At 43.9% G+C, this 15,338-nt stretch overlaps 1 protein-coding gene across 1 annotated transcript in view; it reads left to right on the forward strand.

The window, feature by feature from the left end:
- The window catches only part of LOC147711964 (proton channel OTOP2-like), a 51,785-nt gene that overhangs the window by 17,942 nt on the left and 18,505 nt on the right, over positions 1-15,338 (forward strand). Inside the window, exons 3-5 of the mRNA XM_086920268.1 lie at positions 8,287-8,345; positions 8,437-8,564; positions 14,052-15,007. Of these exons, the coding sequence (XP_086776394.1) occupies positions 8,287-8,345; positions 8,437-8,564; positions 14,052-15,007 (1,143 nt within the window). The remainder of the gene's footprint in view (positions 1-8,286; positions 8,346-8,436; positions 8,565-14,051; positions 15,008-15,338) is intronic.

The following is a 15,338-nucleotide window of genomic DNA, read 5'->3' on the forward strand; positions in this document are numbered from 1 at the left end:
TGAAAAAGAATTATTTTCGCTTCAATGACGACTTCTACATGCAGGTTAAGGGCACCGCGATGGGGTGCCCTTATGCTCCTGAGATGGCCGTACTTTATATGGCCGAATATGAAAAAAGATTCATGGAGACAAACAACCCCTATTCACAAAATATAATGCATTGGTATTGTTACATCGACGACGTGTGGCTCCTGTGGCAGGGGAGCCCCACCGACTTGAGTAACTTTCACCATTGGATAAACTCGAGACATCATGACATACAATTTTCACTCGAGTCAAGTAATGTCAAAATGACCTTTCTTGATGTTGAAATAAGTAATGTGGGAGGTATCTTGAAATCATCATTATTTAGGAAGAAAACGGATAAAAACACCATCCTTCATTATGGCAGTTCGCATCCGAGAAACTTGAGGACGAACTTGCCTTACGGACAACTCCTCCGAATTCGGAGAAATTGTTCAGAAATCGAACAGTTTGAGCAACACGGACAACATTTTTGTGATGAATTGGTGGAACGGGGTTACCCCAAAAAATTACTTAAACATTCGTTCAAGAGGGCGCGTTACACACCGAGAGAATGTCTCTTTGAGACAAAAAAGAAACGTGAACTTGAAAGTTTAGTCTGCGTCACCACATTTTGTGCAGAAACCCACAAAATTAGACAGATGGTTCTGAAACACTGGCACTTGCTAGAAGAGCTGGGAATGCCGTTCCCCCGTCCAATATTTGCCTTCAAGATAAACCAGAATATTGGCCAGCAATTAGTTCGCGCAGATGTTAGAACATCAAAACCAAAAAGCGACCTATTGTCCAAATGGGGACTTAAACCAACTGAGGGTCACCACAGATGTGGGAATTGTATCGCATGTGATACAACCATTGAAGGGAAAATTTTCAGCCACACTACCACAACATGGACCCATTCGAATTTCACAAACTGCAGAACCAAAAATGTGGTTTATGCCATCATTTGTCCTTGTCCTAAAATTTACATAGGCAAGACAAACCAACAAGCAAATACACGCATGACGCAACATAGGTCACGCATCAAAAACAAAGTGCTCACAGCGCCCCTTGTCCAACACTTCATTGATCACAATCATGGGGAAAACGAGTTCAAGTGGACTGTGCTGTTTAATTTGAATCAAACCAACTCGAGTACAAATATTGACCAAATGCTTTTAAAAAAAGAAGCATACCTGATACTAAAGTTTAACAGCACCCAAACGGGGCTCAACTCCTTATCAGAGATTTCTCGCTTATAAGTTCTATGTACTTACCTGATAAACTACAATGCCCACAATGCCGAGCGGCGGATTAGCTATGATGTAGGAACCTCACATGGTGGTTTTCCACCGATGAGTTCGCATTTCCTGGTCCATGGTTGGAGAGTGAGGTGGGTGCAAGCGTGTCTCCTGAATTATAGATAGAAAAACGGCGTTTTTTCGCTTTTACATCTTAAACATAATTATTTCAGATAGTAGCGCGAATGCAGCACCCCCTGTGCCACACCGCGGAGGCAACCCCCGCCCGACAGCAAGGGTCCGCTGGGACCGATTCAACAGTAAACCATCCACTGCCCTTCACTAAAACAAACCCCAAGGTATGTCACTATGCAGTCAATTGCAACCCTACAACCATTCTGTACAGCCGTATAGTTTTCAGTAAGATAGTCCATGTCTGTTGCATTCCAGGCGGCAGCGTGATTGAGCTCACAGCGGAGAATTCATTTTTGCGAAAGGAAATAGTGGCGCTCCCGTTTTTCACAACCTGAGGTATGATTCGTGTGCTTTGAAGTCGTGGAACCCCTGTACCTGTGCGTCTCTGAATGGCCTGGTAACTAATTCCCTTTCACATGATCTCTTTTAACAGAGCTTCTGCATAACCTTAAAGCCCTTTCCCATTTGAGTAATTGGACCGCGGGATCGCGTTATCCTTATGATAAGGTAAAACCCTGCAACTTCTTGCCTTTGTTTTTGTGGGGGGCACTCATCCCTTGTAAATAGTGGCTAAAACAAGCTTCCTTTTTTTTTGTAGAATGCCACACTGACAGAGCCCTGAAGAGAATCTGAGATTAATTTCCAGATTTGAAACGCGTCGGCATAACGGCGAATAGGCACCTTTAATTTAGCAAAGCTAACAGTTATTTGTCAACTCTAACTGATCGATGAGTTCTAATTAATTTTCTTGTTGCCTTTTCCTGTTGTTTTGACCCTGGTTGGGCCTTCTAATGAGTTGAAGTTTCACAAAGATTGATTTTTTTGTGTGAAAAAACTGTCTTTTTCTTTTGTAAAAGAAGCTTGTTCATAACTGTGGATTCATCTGTATATATGTTTATCGTTTGATGTATAGATTTGTATGTATGATAGTTGTAAATAGTGTAAATGTTTGTAATTAGTGTTTTTTCTCAACCTTAAAATGTTTTTCAAAATGATTTAAAAATTGACAAAAGGGTCTAAATAAAATAACCCATACGAACAATAGGTTTTCCCTTGTTTGTATTCTCATAAGTAGTGAGATAAAATTATCCTGAGGGTCAACATCGCTTTTCGTTTCCACTATTTTTTCAGGGGTTAGAGGCGGCAGACCCGGAAGCTGAGATCGGTCCTGGACCAGGGTTCAATTCCCCGCCTCTGCGGGTCTTGGGCTAAAAAATTCCACAGACTCGATAATTCTCGCTCCGGTGCCTACTCGACTCACGGGTTCACACTCTGCGACTCTGGGCAATAGCTTGCCTAATCTCCACTACGGCCCCTCGCGGCGGGATGCCTGGCTTTCACCTTGTGGATACCCTGCCGGGGTTATCTCACAAGGGAATACCAGGACGGGTTCCCTAAGCAAGCGCTTAGATACCGGGTCGGTGATTTGCGCTATATAAATACATGTACATTTACATTTACATATCTCAGTGGTGCGAGACTACCGAAACACCCCACACAGTTCCACAGTATGATGCCCAGCAGAACTGGTGTTGGGGAGAACAAGCAGGATGAGATTGTCCCATCTGGAGGCAAAAGCACCACCTGAACACAGCAGCATTGCTGAAAGAGATCAAGAGGCAAAGGGGAAAATAATTTAGTATGCAGACACATGGTGACATACCACAGCATCTAAGCCAAAGCAAGGAGATTTAGTGCTGGTGCGTCAATGGCAAGCAAGGAAGTCTGATAGCCCCTCCTCAAGTGAACCGCTAACCATAAAAAACCGTCAAGGGACCCATGATAACGGAGGCAGCAGGCCCCTACCATATCACCAGAAACAGCTCACACTTGAAGACGCTCAGGACATCAGATGAGGAAGGCGGAGAGGCAGCGCCTAAGGGCAATGCAACATCCATCAAAGAGGAAGATGTATACGGCATAGAAGGGACATCCCGCAGCAGAGACGAGACCGCGTTGAAGCGATACCGAACGTGGGAAAAGAAATGGCCTGCCCAAAGAGAGTAAGCAGAACGCCAAAGAGACTCATTTAGGAACCATAGAAATTGGGGCAGCAAGCCACCACCACTAGCGACAAAGCAAACAAGAATGATGAGAGTACGCCAGTAATTACTGTTTTCTTTCTCTCATGTCCTGCCTTTGTATTTCTCTTTCTTTCTTTCTTTCTTTTCTTCTTTGCTTCTTTGCTTCTTTTCATGTCTACAAAAGAGGAGATGTCAGAGCGAGGTGCAGGGGGCACTAGGCCGTACTGGGCATCAAGCGTTTTACCGGGAGGCTGGAAGGGTGGGGGCAGTTTTGCCGCAGTGGGGGGCCTGTTTTTTGCTACTGAGAGCCAATTTTGCAGTGGTGCTGCTATGTCGGCCCCCAGTAGCAGAAGCAGCAGTGGTTCATGCTTGGGTCCCTTGCTCACTTTGCCACTGGATTCAAGCTAGCCTGGCTGATGAGGATGGCAGGGTGTATATAACATGAAATTGTAGATGTGCAGCTGTTATTAACCCATGGTTACTCATCTTAGAGTACACAAGTAACATCAGATACTACTCAAGCTTCACTCTTGAGTCCTGATGTCACTTGAAACCTGTCATTGGCGGCTCCTCCGCTATGGCGGAGGAGCGTCGCCCTACTGCTTTCAAGCAGTGCTAGAAGCAAAAACATAAAATGATTATAACTTTCAGTTATTATGATTTTCTGTTTCCTTTTGGGTGGGATGCTCTGCTCTCTGAGCAGGGCTGGGGAGGAGTGGTTTGCCCACTCCTAAGTGCGCAATGACTGTTTGTTCGGCCCTCTCGGGCCTCACAAACCAGTCCCACGAAATGCCTACTCCTCCAGCCCCTGGCTGGGTGCCATGTCATGGTGCTCAGACCAATCACAACGCAGCAATGCAGCGTTGTGATTGGCTTAGGAGAGGGAGCCTGGCTGCCTCTTCCTGTTCCTGAAGTCGGAAGCAGGAGAGCAGGAGCAGGCACGCGAGACCGGGCGGTGGCAAGGTAAGTGATTTTTATTATATTCTTTATTTTTTTTGCTCACTCCCTCCCCAAGGAACCCCTCCCAGACCAAGCCCCTGCCGCCACCCCGACCCTTGAGCCATGCCGGCTGCAACTGAAACCTGTCAGTGTAAAATTACCCCATTATTAACACCTACCTACAGTATTATTTAAGTAGTCAGTAGTTGTACTTTAATACGGCACATAAAAAATACAAATATTGGAAGTCAGCAGCAGTTGTACATTTATAGTCAACAGCAGTCTAACAATACGGTTTGGGAACTATATACATATATATTTAAAACAACAGTTGAAGGAATTACGATGTGTATATATTAAATGGATGAAGCTGCCTAGGTGTCCTCAAACCACTTAGTCCCTCATTACAGTTGCAATATTTCTCCCATAATTGCAACTCTGTGTGGAATTCTGCCACTCGCCATTATGGGTGGCAAGGTGTCTCTGGGTCTAGAATTATTTGGTCCATAGCCTGTGAGCCCATTAATTTCAGCCTCAGAAACACCAGAACCGGTATCCCTGGGTGTGGATGCACACCTAGTAAAATTGCTGCAGGGATATTGCAGTGGCTGGGGGCAGGATGACAGCCCAACCTCACCGTGAGCTCTGGAAACATGGTGGAAGCATTATACGCTAATCCAGTCAGGCCCAGGCCCTCCCTCAGGACTCACCCTCCCACCCCTGCCCCCTCATTTCCCTACCTCCCCTTCCCTGAGTCCCTAGGCTGAAGTCAAAGCCTGCTCCCTGAACAGAATACAACACGGAAGAGCAGACAACTCCCTCTTTTTCCTGTGTCATTAATTACTATGAGATTTAATCTTGTGCGATTCCTATCAAGTGATTAAGCTGAGCTCTTATTCTTTACTAGACTTTCCCAAAACCCTCTGCTTATTTCTCTCATAAATTTGTAGGTTACCATTTTTTTTTTAAAACAAGGAATTATCCTCCCTTCCATTGGCATTATCATTAATTCAATGTTATTCTTACCCATACTATTTGGTTATATCCTTTTGCCACACATGTTTCCTTTGCACAATTGTTACTTAGAGCCTTATGAGTTTGGCATTCCTGGGACCGCCTTCCTCACAGTGATAGTCCAACCACCGCAATCCGCCCAACGTATTAAGAATGCAGCGGGCAGACCGTCGGCAGCCCGCTACAACGCCACCAACACTGCCAGTATCCTGGATCCTGTGGTGCTGGTGGTGTTAGAAATGAGGAGGAATGGAGGCGGCGCCCATCCCAGCACTGCTCTCCATATTACGACTTGATCTTCCACAAGCCTTTTCATAGCAGTGCTCCCTCATCATCTCCTTGTGTTTGCTTTGTTCGCCCTCAGTTGGCAGGGTATGCCCAGATGTGGGTCCCTTGCTCACTTTGCCACTGGATTCAAGCTAGCCTGGCTGATGAGGGATGTTAGTCCGAAACCGGTCCCAGGATGCTTGTTTCCGGTCCAGGGAAGACATGGCTTGGCAGTTCGGGCTGGACTGTTCCCATGAGGCACAGGGTCAAACTGATTTGCATATAGCTGTGTCTGAACTGGGGTGGCGAAGAGAGCTAAAGAACGATGATAGCTTCAACTCAGATCTGTGACTGGGGGTGCGTGTCTGAAAAGTTTCAGCGCTCTGTCAATTATCTCCTTGTGTTTGCATAGCGCTGATCCTGCCATCAAAATTCTAGGCAAGGATGGGGCCCCCGGGCAAATTTGCCCATGGGGGTGGTGCAGTTGGCACATTATGTACCCCCCCCCACAAGTGCATGATTGTGTGTGCACTGTGTGGCATGCACAACATAGTTTATACTCAGCAAGGACTACATTCAGAACCCGGCGGGCGGGATCAACGCGGCCTTAGTGGTCTTCATGGGACAGCTGCAGTGGTGGTCCAGCCGAACACCACCAAAGTTGTAATAAGGCCCTTAGACTTTTTGACTTAGACGTCCTAAGATAGTTACAACCAGTAGCAGCTGCTACTGACGAGGGGTGTTGGGGCAGGAGCTGGAGGGAGGGAAAATATATAATTTAAAAAAATGCACTTACCTTTTCTCCGCTGACCACGGCCGCCGCATCTTCATTCTCTGTCCTCCTGTCCACTAGGCAGGAAGCACACAGCCTGCCAGAATCCCCTAACTCATCACAACGTTGCCTTAGCAGCATTGTGATTGGTCTGAGTGTCGTGGTTCAGCGCTCAGACAGGGACTAGCAGGCTCTGCATGTTCTCCACCCATGCTGTAATGTAGCCTGGGTGGAGAACACACAAAGTGCGCATGACGCTTTGGCAACGCATGACGCTTTGGCCTCTCGGACCGGCCAAAGCGTCATGTGCACTTTAGGTGCAGCCACCACAACTTCATGGTGACATGCCACAGCATCTAAGCCAAAGCAAGGAGATTTAGTGCTGGTGCGTCAATGGCAAGCAAGGAAGTCTGATAGCCCCTCCTCAAGTGAACCGCTAACCATAAAAACCGTCAAGGGACCCATGATAACGGAGGCAGCAGGCCCCTACCATATCACCAGAAACAGCTCACACTTGAAGAGACTCAGGACATCAGATGAGGAAGGCGGAGAGGCAGCGCCTAAGGGCAATGCAACATCCATCAAAGAGGAAGATGTATACGGCATAGAAGGGACATCCCGCAGCAGAGACAAGACCGTGTTGAAGCGATACCGAACGTGGGAAAAGAAATGGCCTGCCCAAAGAGAGTAAGCAGAACGCCAAAGAGACTCATTTAGTAACTATAGAAATTGGGGCAGCAAGCCACCACCACTAGCGACAAAGCAAACAAGAAAGATGAGAGTACGCCAGTAATTACTGTTTTCTTTCTCTCATGTCCTGCCTTTGTATTTCTCTTTCTTTCTTTCTTTCTTTTCTTCTTTGCTTCTTTGCTTCTTTTCATGTCTACAAAAGAGGAGATGTCAGAGCGAGGTGCAGGGGGCACTAGGCCCCTGCACAAAAGCGAAGTTAAGGGCTTGCCACCGGACACCACTTATGGTCACTTATGGTTGTATTGATTTAGAAAGGACAGTAACAGGAGCCAATTGAAAATATGTGCAGAAAATGGGAGGAGCTTTTAAGTCCATACCTGATTACAGCATGCCTCACAGAGCAGCACATGTGCTGCCCAGGCTCCACCTAAAAACTACCTTGGTGTGGGGGACCATTACTTCAAACTCCTGCTTTTGAAGTTTGTTTCTGAAGATGTAAAACTTTGTAAAAGTTTGAGAGAGGGTCATCATGTTTGAATGAGCTGTCCAGCAAACATTTACAGCACAGACAGGAACCAATGCGACAGTGGTTTCTTTCAATGTTTGGGGTTGTCTGCGGGGTATGAGGACAACTCCAGATTTGGCAGATGGCGGTCCATTAAGATGGCAGGAGCAATGTCCTCTGCCCGCCAAAATCAAAATCAGTTTCTGTGTTATTTAATTTGTTGTGGCGACCAGCCCTTTATCTGCTTTGCTTAGTTAGTTCCACGATGCTGTGGCATTAGTGTGCTTTGTGTACAATAAATAACATAACATAAATTAACATGATGTCTGATATATAATTCATCTCATTGTGCAGTGCAAAGTTAACCAATCCATTAATTAATTTCATATGCTTCAATCAAAGGCGAGGGATGGGGGTTTGCCCAGCTCTGGATAAGTACAGTGTACTCAGTCCGCTAATCAGTGTTCCTGGGTTAACGTGTTACTACCAGACATCTAAGTCATATACGAACAGAGGACTGATAGACCAGATCAGACCCCACATTAGTCGCCCTAAGAAGATTTTTACTTACTATATTTTTAATGTGTATTTTCTAAATACCTAAAATGTGTTATTTTTTGTGTTTTTCTCCCAAAGGTTTCCATCCTCTCGTTTTATGCTAAAGTGTGTATTCAAGACAGGCAGCAGCTCAATAGGTACGACCTTCAGAATATTTTTGTATGTGCACTAAAGTGGACCTGCAAGGCACACTGACTCCATTGGTTTTGTGTTCAATCTTTTTTCCAGGTTTGGCCTCATGCACACTCTGGCTACCAATATCCTGATGTGGATGAGCGTGGTACTGGACGAGTCCATGAAGCAGCTGGAGGAAATATACCACGCCCAAGAGAAAGACAGTGTGGCACCTTTACATGGTAATTGTTTTTCCCCCACACGTTTTGACTGACTGAGTTAAGATAGATGTGTGGCTGGGGTGTTTTTTTGTGGACCATTTTATCTCTGAAGGCAGGAATTTACACGGTAAGTGCATGTCTTGCATGTTTCGCTACAAAGGAACTCTACCATTCCACTAGTCAGGGAATCCCCCACTTCCCTCTTACCTGATACTAAAGGGCATATGCCTATATGTACTAACATCATTTTACATAGACAAAATGGCCTATAGAGTACAGTTAAGAAGCCACTCTCCAGTGAAAGAAAATGGGTTGACAAGAACTCACACTGGGAACTGGAGCAAATGAAGGCTTCATATGCAGTCCTATACTTCTGCCTGTGGCTAACATCTGCTTTGCTTGCTTTTTATTGGGACATACCCTCATCTCTTTCCGGTCTACTTGATAGAAGGGTGGACTGAGAGACCCCTTTCCTCTGAAAGTAGTCCTGAGGACAATGATCCAACCACACACCCAAAAAATTGCCAGCCAGCAAAAAAAAAAAAAACTGAAAGAAAGAAAGAAAGCACACAAAGACGCCTCATTCTATCTGTCTTGCGATGTCTTTTTATGTGCTTCCCTCTGGCCCATCGCACTTCCTAGAGGCTGAGGAGCAGAGGGAGGGGCACGGGACAAAATAGCTGCAACAACCCAGGCCAGGGGCACCTTTTTACGGGGCTCCAACTTTTCTAAAGGCCCTCATTCAGCCCGAGGCCATTAACATACTGTGAGTCATAGGGGACCGAGGGCCACTCATGGCATTCTTGCCAAAGTTACTGGTTTCCAAATCTGTGAAAGAGTGTCACGGTACAGGTAAAGGAGAAGCAGACAGAACTGGACTAGTTCCGTTTGCCAGGGAAGATAAGAAAACACTATTGTTTGGACTGAAGTGTGTGTTTGCCTGTGTGCCTGTCTGAGAGTAACTGTGTTTGTTAGTGTGTGTGCATGTGAGGGCATAGGTATGTATGTGCGTACAGCTGAGTTGCTAGCACCTGGGCCAGGCATATTCCTCATACGTTTTAGCATACAAGAAGCATCTTTGGCCGTTTGGTGCCATTATCAGTGCTTAAATTTGAGCCGGTGGTTGCAAGTGGGGCCCACCGGCCCTCAGTTTTGGGGACCAGTATTTAGGTTTCCTCAACAGACCTTGATCCAGAGCAAAAGAGATAACATTCCAAAAGAGGGAAAGAAGGAGGAAGGAAAATACGAAAAAAACAGTGAATAGGCAGAAAACAGGGATGAAAAACAAGAGTGAGATAAAGAGGCAGGGAGTGACAGGTGGTGGATTTAAGAGGCATGAACTGCTATTATGGTATTCAGTGAACCGATCTTCAATAGAGCTGACTGTGAGCTTCTGAGCAAATCTTTGGGGCCCTGCACATATTCTTTTACAAATTAGGCACTGGCCATAACCCTAGGCAAAACACCGAGCCTGGCATATGGGTGGTACATCTTGGCATTGCTGAACCCAGTCTTTGGTAAAACACTGGGTTTGGCATATTGGGGCAATCCATTCCATTATGGTACTCACCCTTGTCAAAAAATGAGTCTTAGCATATTGGTGGTCATTCTTGGCATATCATGGGCATCCTTGTAATTATGGTAGCTATATCAACATGATCCTGTCAGAATGGTGGTCGTTTCTTGCCTCTCGTGAGCATCCATGACATGATGATATCTGTCATCTATATATCTGAAGCCCTTCCTGTAATATTAGGGGCATCCGTGGTTTGTGGTACCCAACCTTTGGTAAAATACTGAAAAATTGCATACAAGGGTCAACAATAAACCACTGGGCAAAATATATTAGTTCTATTTAGTGGCCTATTGTGGCCATCTATGGGAAGGTGGTTCCTACTCATGTCAAGCAATCGGCCCTTATATATTGATGGACATTCATGTCCTCCTGGGGCCATCCATTGCATGATGTTGCCCACCCTTGGGCAAACCATTGACCGTGGCATATTGGTAGTAGTTTTTACATATTATCTGCCTCAGTAAAATCATGGTGTACTCCTCTGATATCATCTTGATACACTGATGCTGCCCACTCTTAGCATACTGCTCATCCTAGCAAAATGGTGGTAATGTGTGGCAAATTGTGGCCATCAATGTCATGAGTTGATGAGACATGGGCTTGCAAGACAAAATCTATCCACGTGTGTCAGATGGACATTTGAACATGTGACGAAAATGATAAATTGGCATTTGGGTATCCAACATGTATTTATTACAAATGGAAACGTGGTATTTTAGGACCGAATTTGTTTTTTGCATTGGACACGATAATCTTTTGCTTGGGTGAATGAGTATTAATTATTCAAAATGAAGGAAAGTGTGTATTTAATGCCAAAAATGTATGCATTTTTATAAACATTGAAGCTAATGATTAAAAACAAAGTTGTTGTATTTTCAAATGTGTGAGGCAGTTAGCTCCCAAACACTTTCTGTTTAAAAGGCTCCATTGAGCCAGCAAGCTGACGAGCTTTGGAGATGCACCTGTGTGCCTGTGAGTGGTACTGTGACATGAGAGGAACTTGGCAGCATTTCCAGCAACCCCAGATGAATTTTCTTTGCTCTCTAATTTTGCTTCTCTCTACTGATGACGGGCTCAATCCAGAAACACGTGTCTAGAGATATACAGCAATGTCTGCACCAACTTTGGTGAAAAACTCCAGCTAATTTTGAAGTAAGTGTGACCTGTGTACTGCATTTACCAGGATGCAAAGGGGCGAACTGTGCTGGGACTGTGAGGCAGAGTGCTCCCAACCCCCGTTCTATTTTCAAATGTATGTTTAAAGGTGATATTTGGGTGTTAATTAGTACGGCAATGTGAAACCCTAATCTGTGAGGTTAGAGTAACTTGTCTGCTTTCTCATCGTCCAAGGTGTCAATATTTTGCCACATTATTACCGAATTGCTATACAATCTGTACATCTCTGCTGTACTGCCTGAGCTCTCAGCTGTTAGTCTCTCTCACTCACCTGATGCCAATTACTAGTGGTGCCAGGTCCCTGACAATGAAGTATATATGGATACAAATTACTGAAAAGTTCCCAAAAATATCTGTATGGCAGGTGGTGTGTTGGAAAATCCTGTCCTTATAATCAGATATGAGCTCCATGGAAGGTTGTTATGCAAGGGAAAATATTATAATTGAGGTACCTGGTTGCATAATATAATGCTTTTTTGAAGGAATAACCCTAATATACAGATGGTCGCTGTTAGTATAGATATGACATCCTGATGAACGCATTGGGTGTATTTGGTAAGGTGATGATGAACCATGTTGACTTCCTTCATTGTAAGGAAATGTAGCTGTTAATACTTCAGCTAAAACGTTAAAAGGGCTGATTCGCAGTATTGGGCCATGTGAGTCCCACCGGACAGTGACCCTATTCCATTAAAGAAAACATTCACAGGACAAAATTCAAAGTCTATACCATGAAGGTTTATTCAAATTAAGAGTCATTAAAGACAAAAGCAGCCCCCACGGGCACAAAACCGGCCCCCACCCCAACGGCCCACCAGGAACTCTATTTGCTTTATGTTTTTAAATGGAAAAGAAGGTCAGCTAGAGATATGAAAACTCATTCATGAAAAATGAAAGCAACACTTTCCTCAGCAGCTGTAAAATAGATGTCAGTGTTTGTGAGCTGAGGCCTCGTAATGTTGATTTAGGCCTTGTTATCGTCACTTGAAAAGCAGCTAAATAAATATTTAATTAAATTAATAAAACTCTCTTACACAGCATTTTTAATTTGTGGTATAGCTCCTGAAAAAATACATAAGGCTACTCAAACTATTTACATTTGTTTTGTAATAATTAGAAGTCTATAAGAATACCACAGAATAAAGCTAGTTCATATAAATTACTAAAACATTATTGAGGGGTCTGAGTATAAGGCAGCAGCACCAGCACCACCTTCACTGAAGTAGAGTGGATGCAGGGGGTAGTTGTAGGGCCATAATGTATGTTGTCTGGTAGTCCATTTGGGTGGTTCCTATTATGACAATGTGTGGTATAGGACTAGAGTGTAAGGCCTTACTTCCACATGTAGGCTTGTGGGGTACCTTAATAAGTTTTTAGACTATTCTTTCCTTGTAGAATCGAGAGTTACGTAGGCACAGAAAGACCACACATCATATATTATAAACAATGAACGGTGATAAGTGTACATTAATGAGGTAAATTACACCTTTGAGAAGATCTACGATCACAGACACATGCCCTTTACTCTTTCGGTGTCTGGTTTATGAATTATTAGCGTTGATGGTAACTGAGTTAGGTGTGGAGCCCCTTTAACTTTCCCCCCCTTCCTGTTTTGATTGAGTCCTGTTGTAGTGGGACAAAATATTGCAACCATTCAGAATAAGTAGTGTGCATTAATGTTGTCTATCAGTTATTAAGAGTATTCGAAAACAAGTTTCTCTTTGTGATGTAAATAAGGTGCCTGACTCTACCGGTTCTTCATATATGTGCGTTTCTACTGCCAATGAATTGCAATCCATTGATGACTTGCATTTTTTAGTTAAATAGTGATCAGTTAAAAAAAAAATGAGGTACTGTATTGTTTATTGTGTATAGTCCTCGTGTATCACTTGCAGCTGTCTTAAAAGTTCATAAAAATGTAGAAATAAAACAAGCTCTTCCCATACCACTGAACACAAATCAAGTGATACCGAAGTACACATAACATGTAATCAATTCGTTTTACATGAGGAGTCACTCCAAATTAAGTCCATACATCCAAGGGTTTATTTGTTTGATTATTCCAAACAGTTGTCTGGATTTTGATTGTGAATTTGTGCACAACAACTGGCATCCAACATGTGGTGTTTCAGCGTGACTATATCAAGGTTCAGTACAAGTTATCATGTAGTTAAACATATTCCACATAAAAGTAGAATTGGATAAAGCATATTCGTAGAGTACAGATTGAACAATGACCCGTCCAAGGTATATTTGAAGAAGGAACTGTAAAGTAGAGAAGAATGTGTCTTTGCCCCAGTAACCTTCAAAGAAACACAATTATATGGTTGGGAGCGATCCGTTTAATTGAAAAACCTACAAAATGTCCAATGTGGCCAAAAATAAATATAATATATGCTGTGATTAGCCTTTTTTGGATTATTTGTGTCCGCTCGAGGACTGGTGAGCTCACGACTGGTTAACGACTCTTCATGTAAAACTAATTGATTACAATATATTATGTGTGCTTTGGTAACTCTTGTTTTGTTTTGTTGGATTGTGAATTCTTTTGTTTATGATCAGCTTACATACTCCTGGTAGCAGGGTGTAGGACATCATGTGAGCACTTCTGTTTTTGTTGTTATCGACTAATCGTAACTTGCTACTTGACCCAAAAACTGTCCGCTTTGGATGTGTGATTATTTAACCCTGGCTACCAAAGAGTTTTGCATTTGATATCCCACAGAACATTAACCATGCTGATTGCTTTCTTGCAGATTCACAACACTTCAACAGTTGTGTTTGTGTTACCAACCTTTGCAACATATTCCATGAAGGTGCTGACTATTTGCACCCTTTCAATATTGAGTTTAGTCTCTTCTCCTCCACCATGCTGTACGTCATTTGGAAAAACACTGGACACATTTCGAACCTACCAGAGCCTAGCAGCCAAAAGAAAGAACATTTCCACATCGTAGGGGCCTTCGGTGGCCTGATTTTAGGCGCCCTTGCGATTTCGGCAACCTTTGGTGTTATGATCTCCTTCGGCGTGCTTGCAAAGTCACCCACAACTGTTCCCGAGGCATTGCGCACCTACTACATATTTAACTCTGTGCTTCTCTCTGCTATGTTCATTGCATGCCTCATTGGTATCGCGACCTACAAGGTGAAACTCAGCCAGCTGTATCTCGACAGATCCAAGAGTGTGGTAAGAAGTCTGGACATAACCCTTCTCCTGGGAACATCTTGCGGCCCTTTGATGGTGTCCATTTTCTCTTTGGTGGCGATCTTCTTCGTTCACGATGATGACAACCTCCACCTGCTGGACCTCTGCTTCTCCCTCTGTAAATGTGTACAGATCCTTGGGCAAAACCTCTTCATAACTGAAGCGCTGCATTCAGGACCTGCCCGAAAGCCCCATACTTTGCCTACAGACTGGGTATTCTCAATCTCTGTAGGTTCCAACGATGAAGTGATCCAAAACCCAATACATAGCGTGTCCTCTGACTATGGCAGCAGGTGCACATCCCACTCCGGCACTGAATCCCATCCACCCACAAAATATATCGTGGATGTGGAGAAAGATGGACATCAGAATATGATCTCCTGCAGCAGTTTCTCTGATGTGTCCCAAAAGCAAGCTATCAGATCTGGCAGGAAACATAAAATGCTCAGCACCAGAAAAAAGATATTGCAGAACATATCTATTCTGTTAATTTTTTACAATATATCGGTAAGTTGAACATTTTTACATTCTTTTTTTATCATTATTTTTCAATGTCTAGCTATAGCTCTGGTGCTTCATAAAGTGATGTCGTCATTTTTAACTCATTCACTGTGCTTTCATTAGATAATGTTGAGTTTTTAGGTTTCGCCTGGCGATCCGCTGCGTAGCAGCGTTCGCGCAGGCGAAATCTTTTGAGAACAGCGTATGTGGCTTTGTTCCGCCTCTCTCTTCCATTGGCTAGCTCCGTAAATGGAGGCTAGCCATTGGAAGAGAGAGGCATCCATCATTGTCCGAGGCGATTCATGGGCGTTCCGTAAATTTTTTCCCTCTCCGCCCC

Source organism: Lissotriton vulgaris, chromosome 5, assembly GCF_964263255.1.
Source record: "Lissotriton vulgaris chromosome 5, aLisVul1.2, whole genome shotgun sequence".
Classification (NCBI taxonomy): Eukaryota; Metazoa; Chordata; class Amphibia; order Caudata; family Salamandridae; genus Lissotriton; species Lissotriton vulgaris.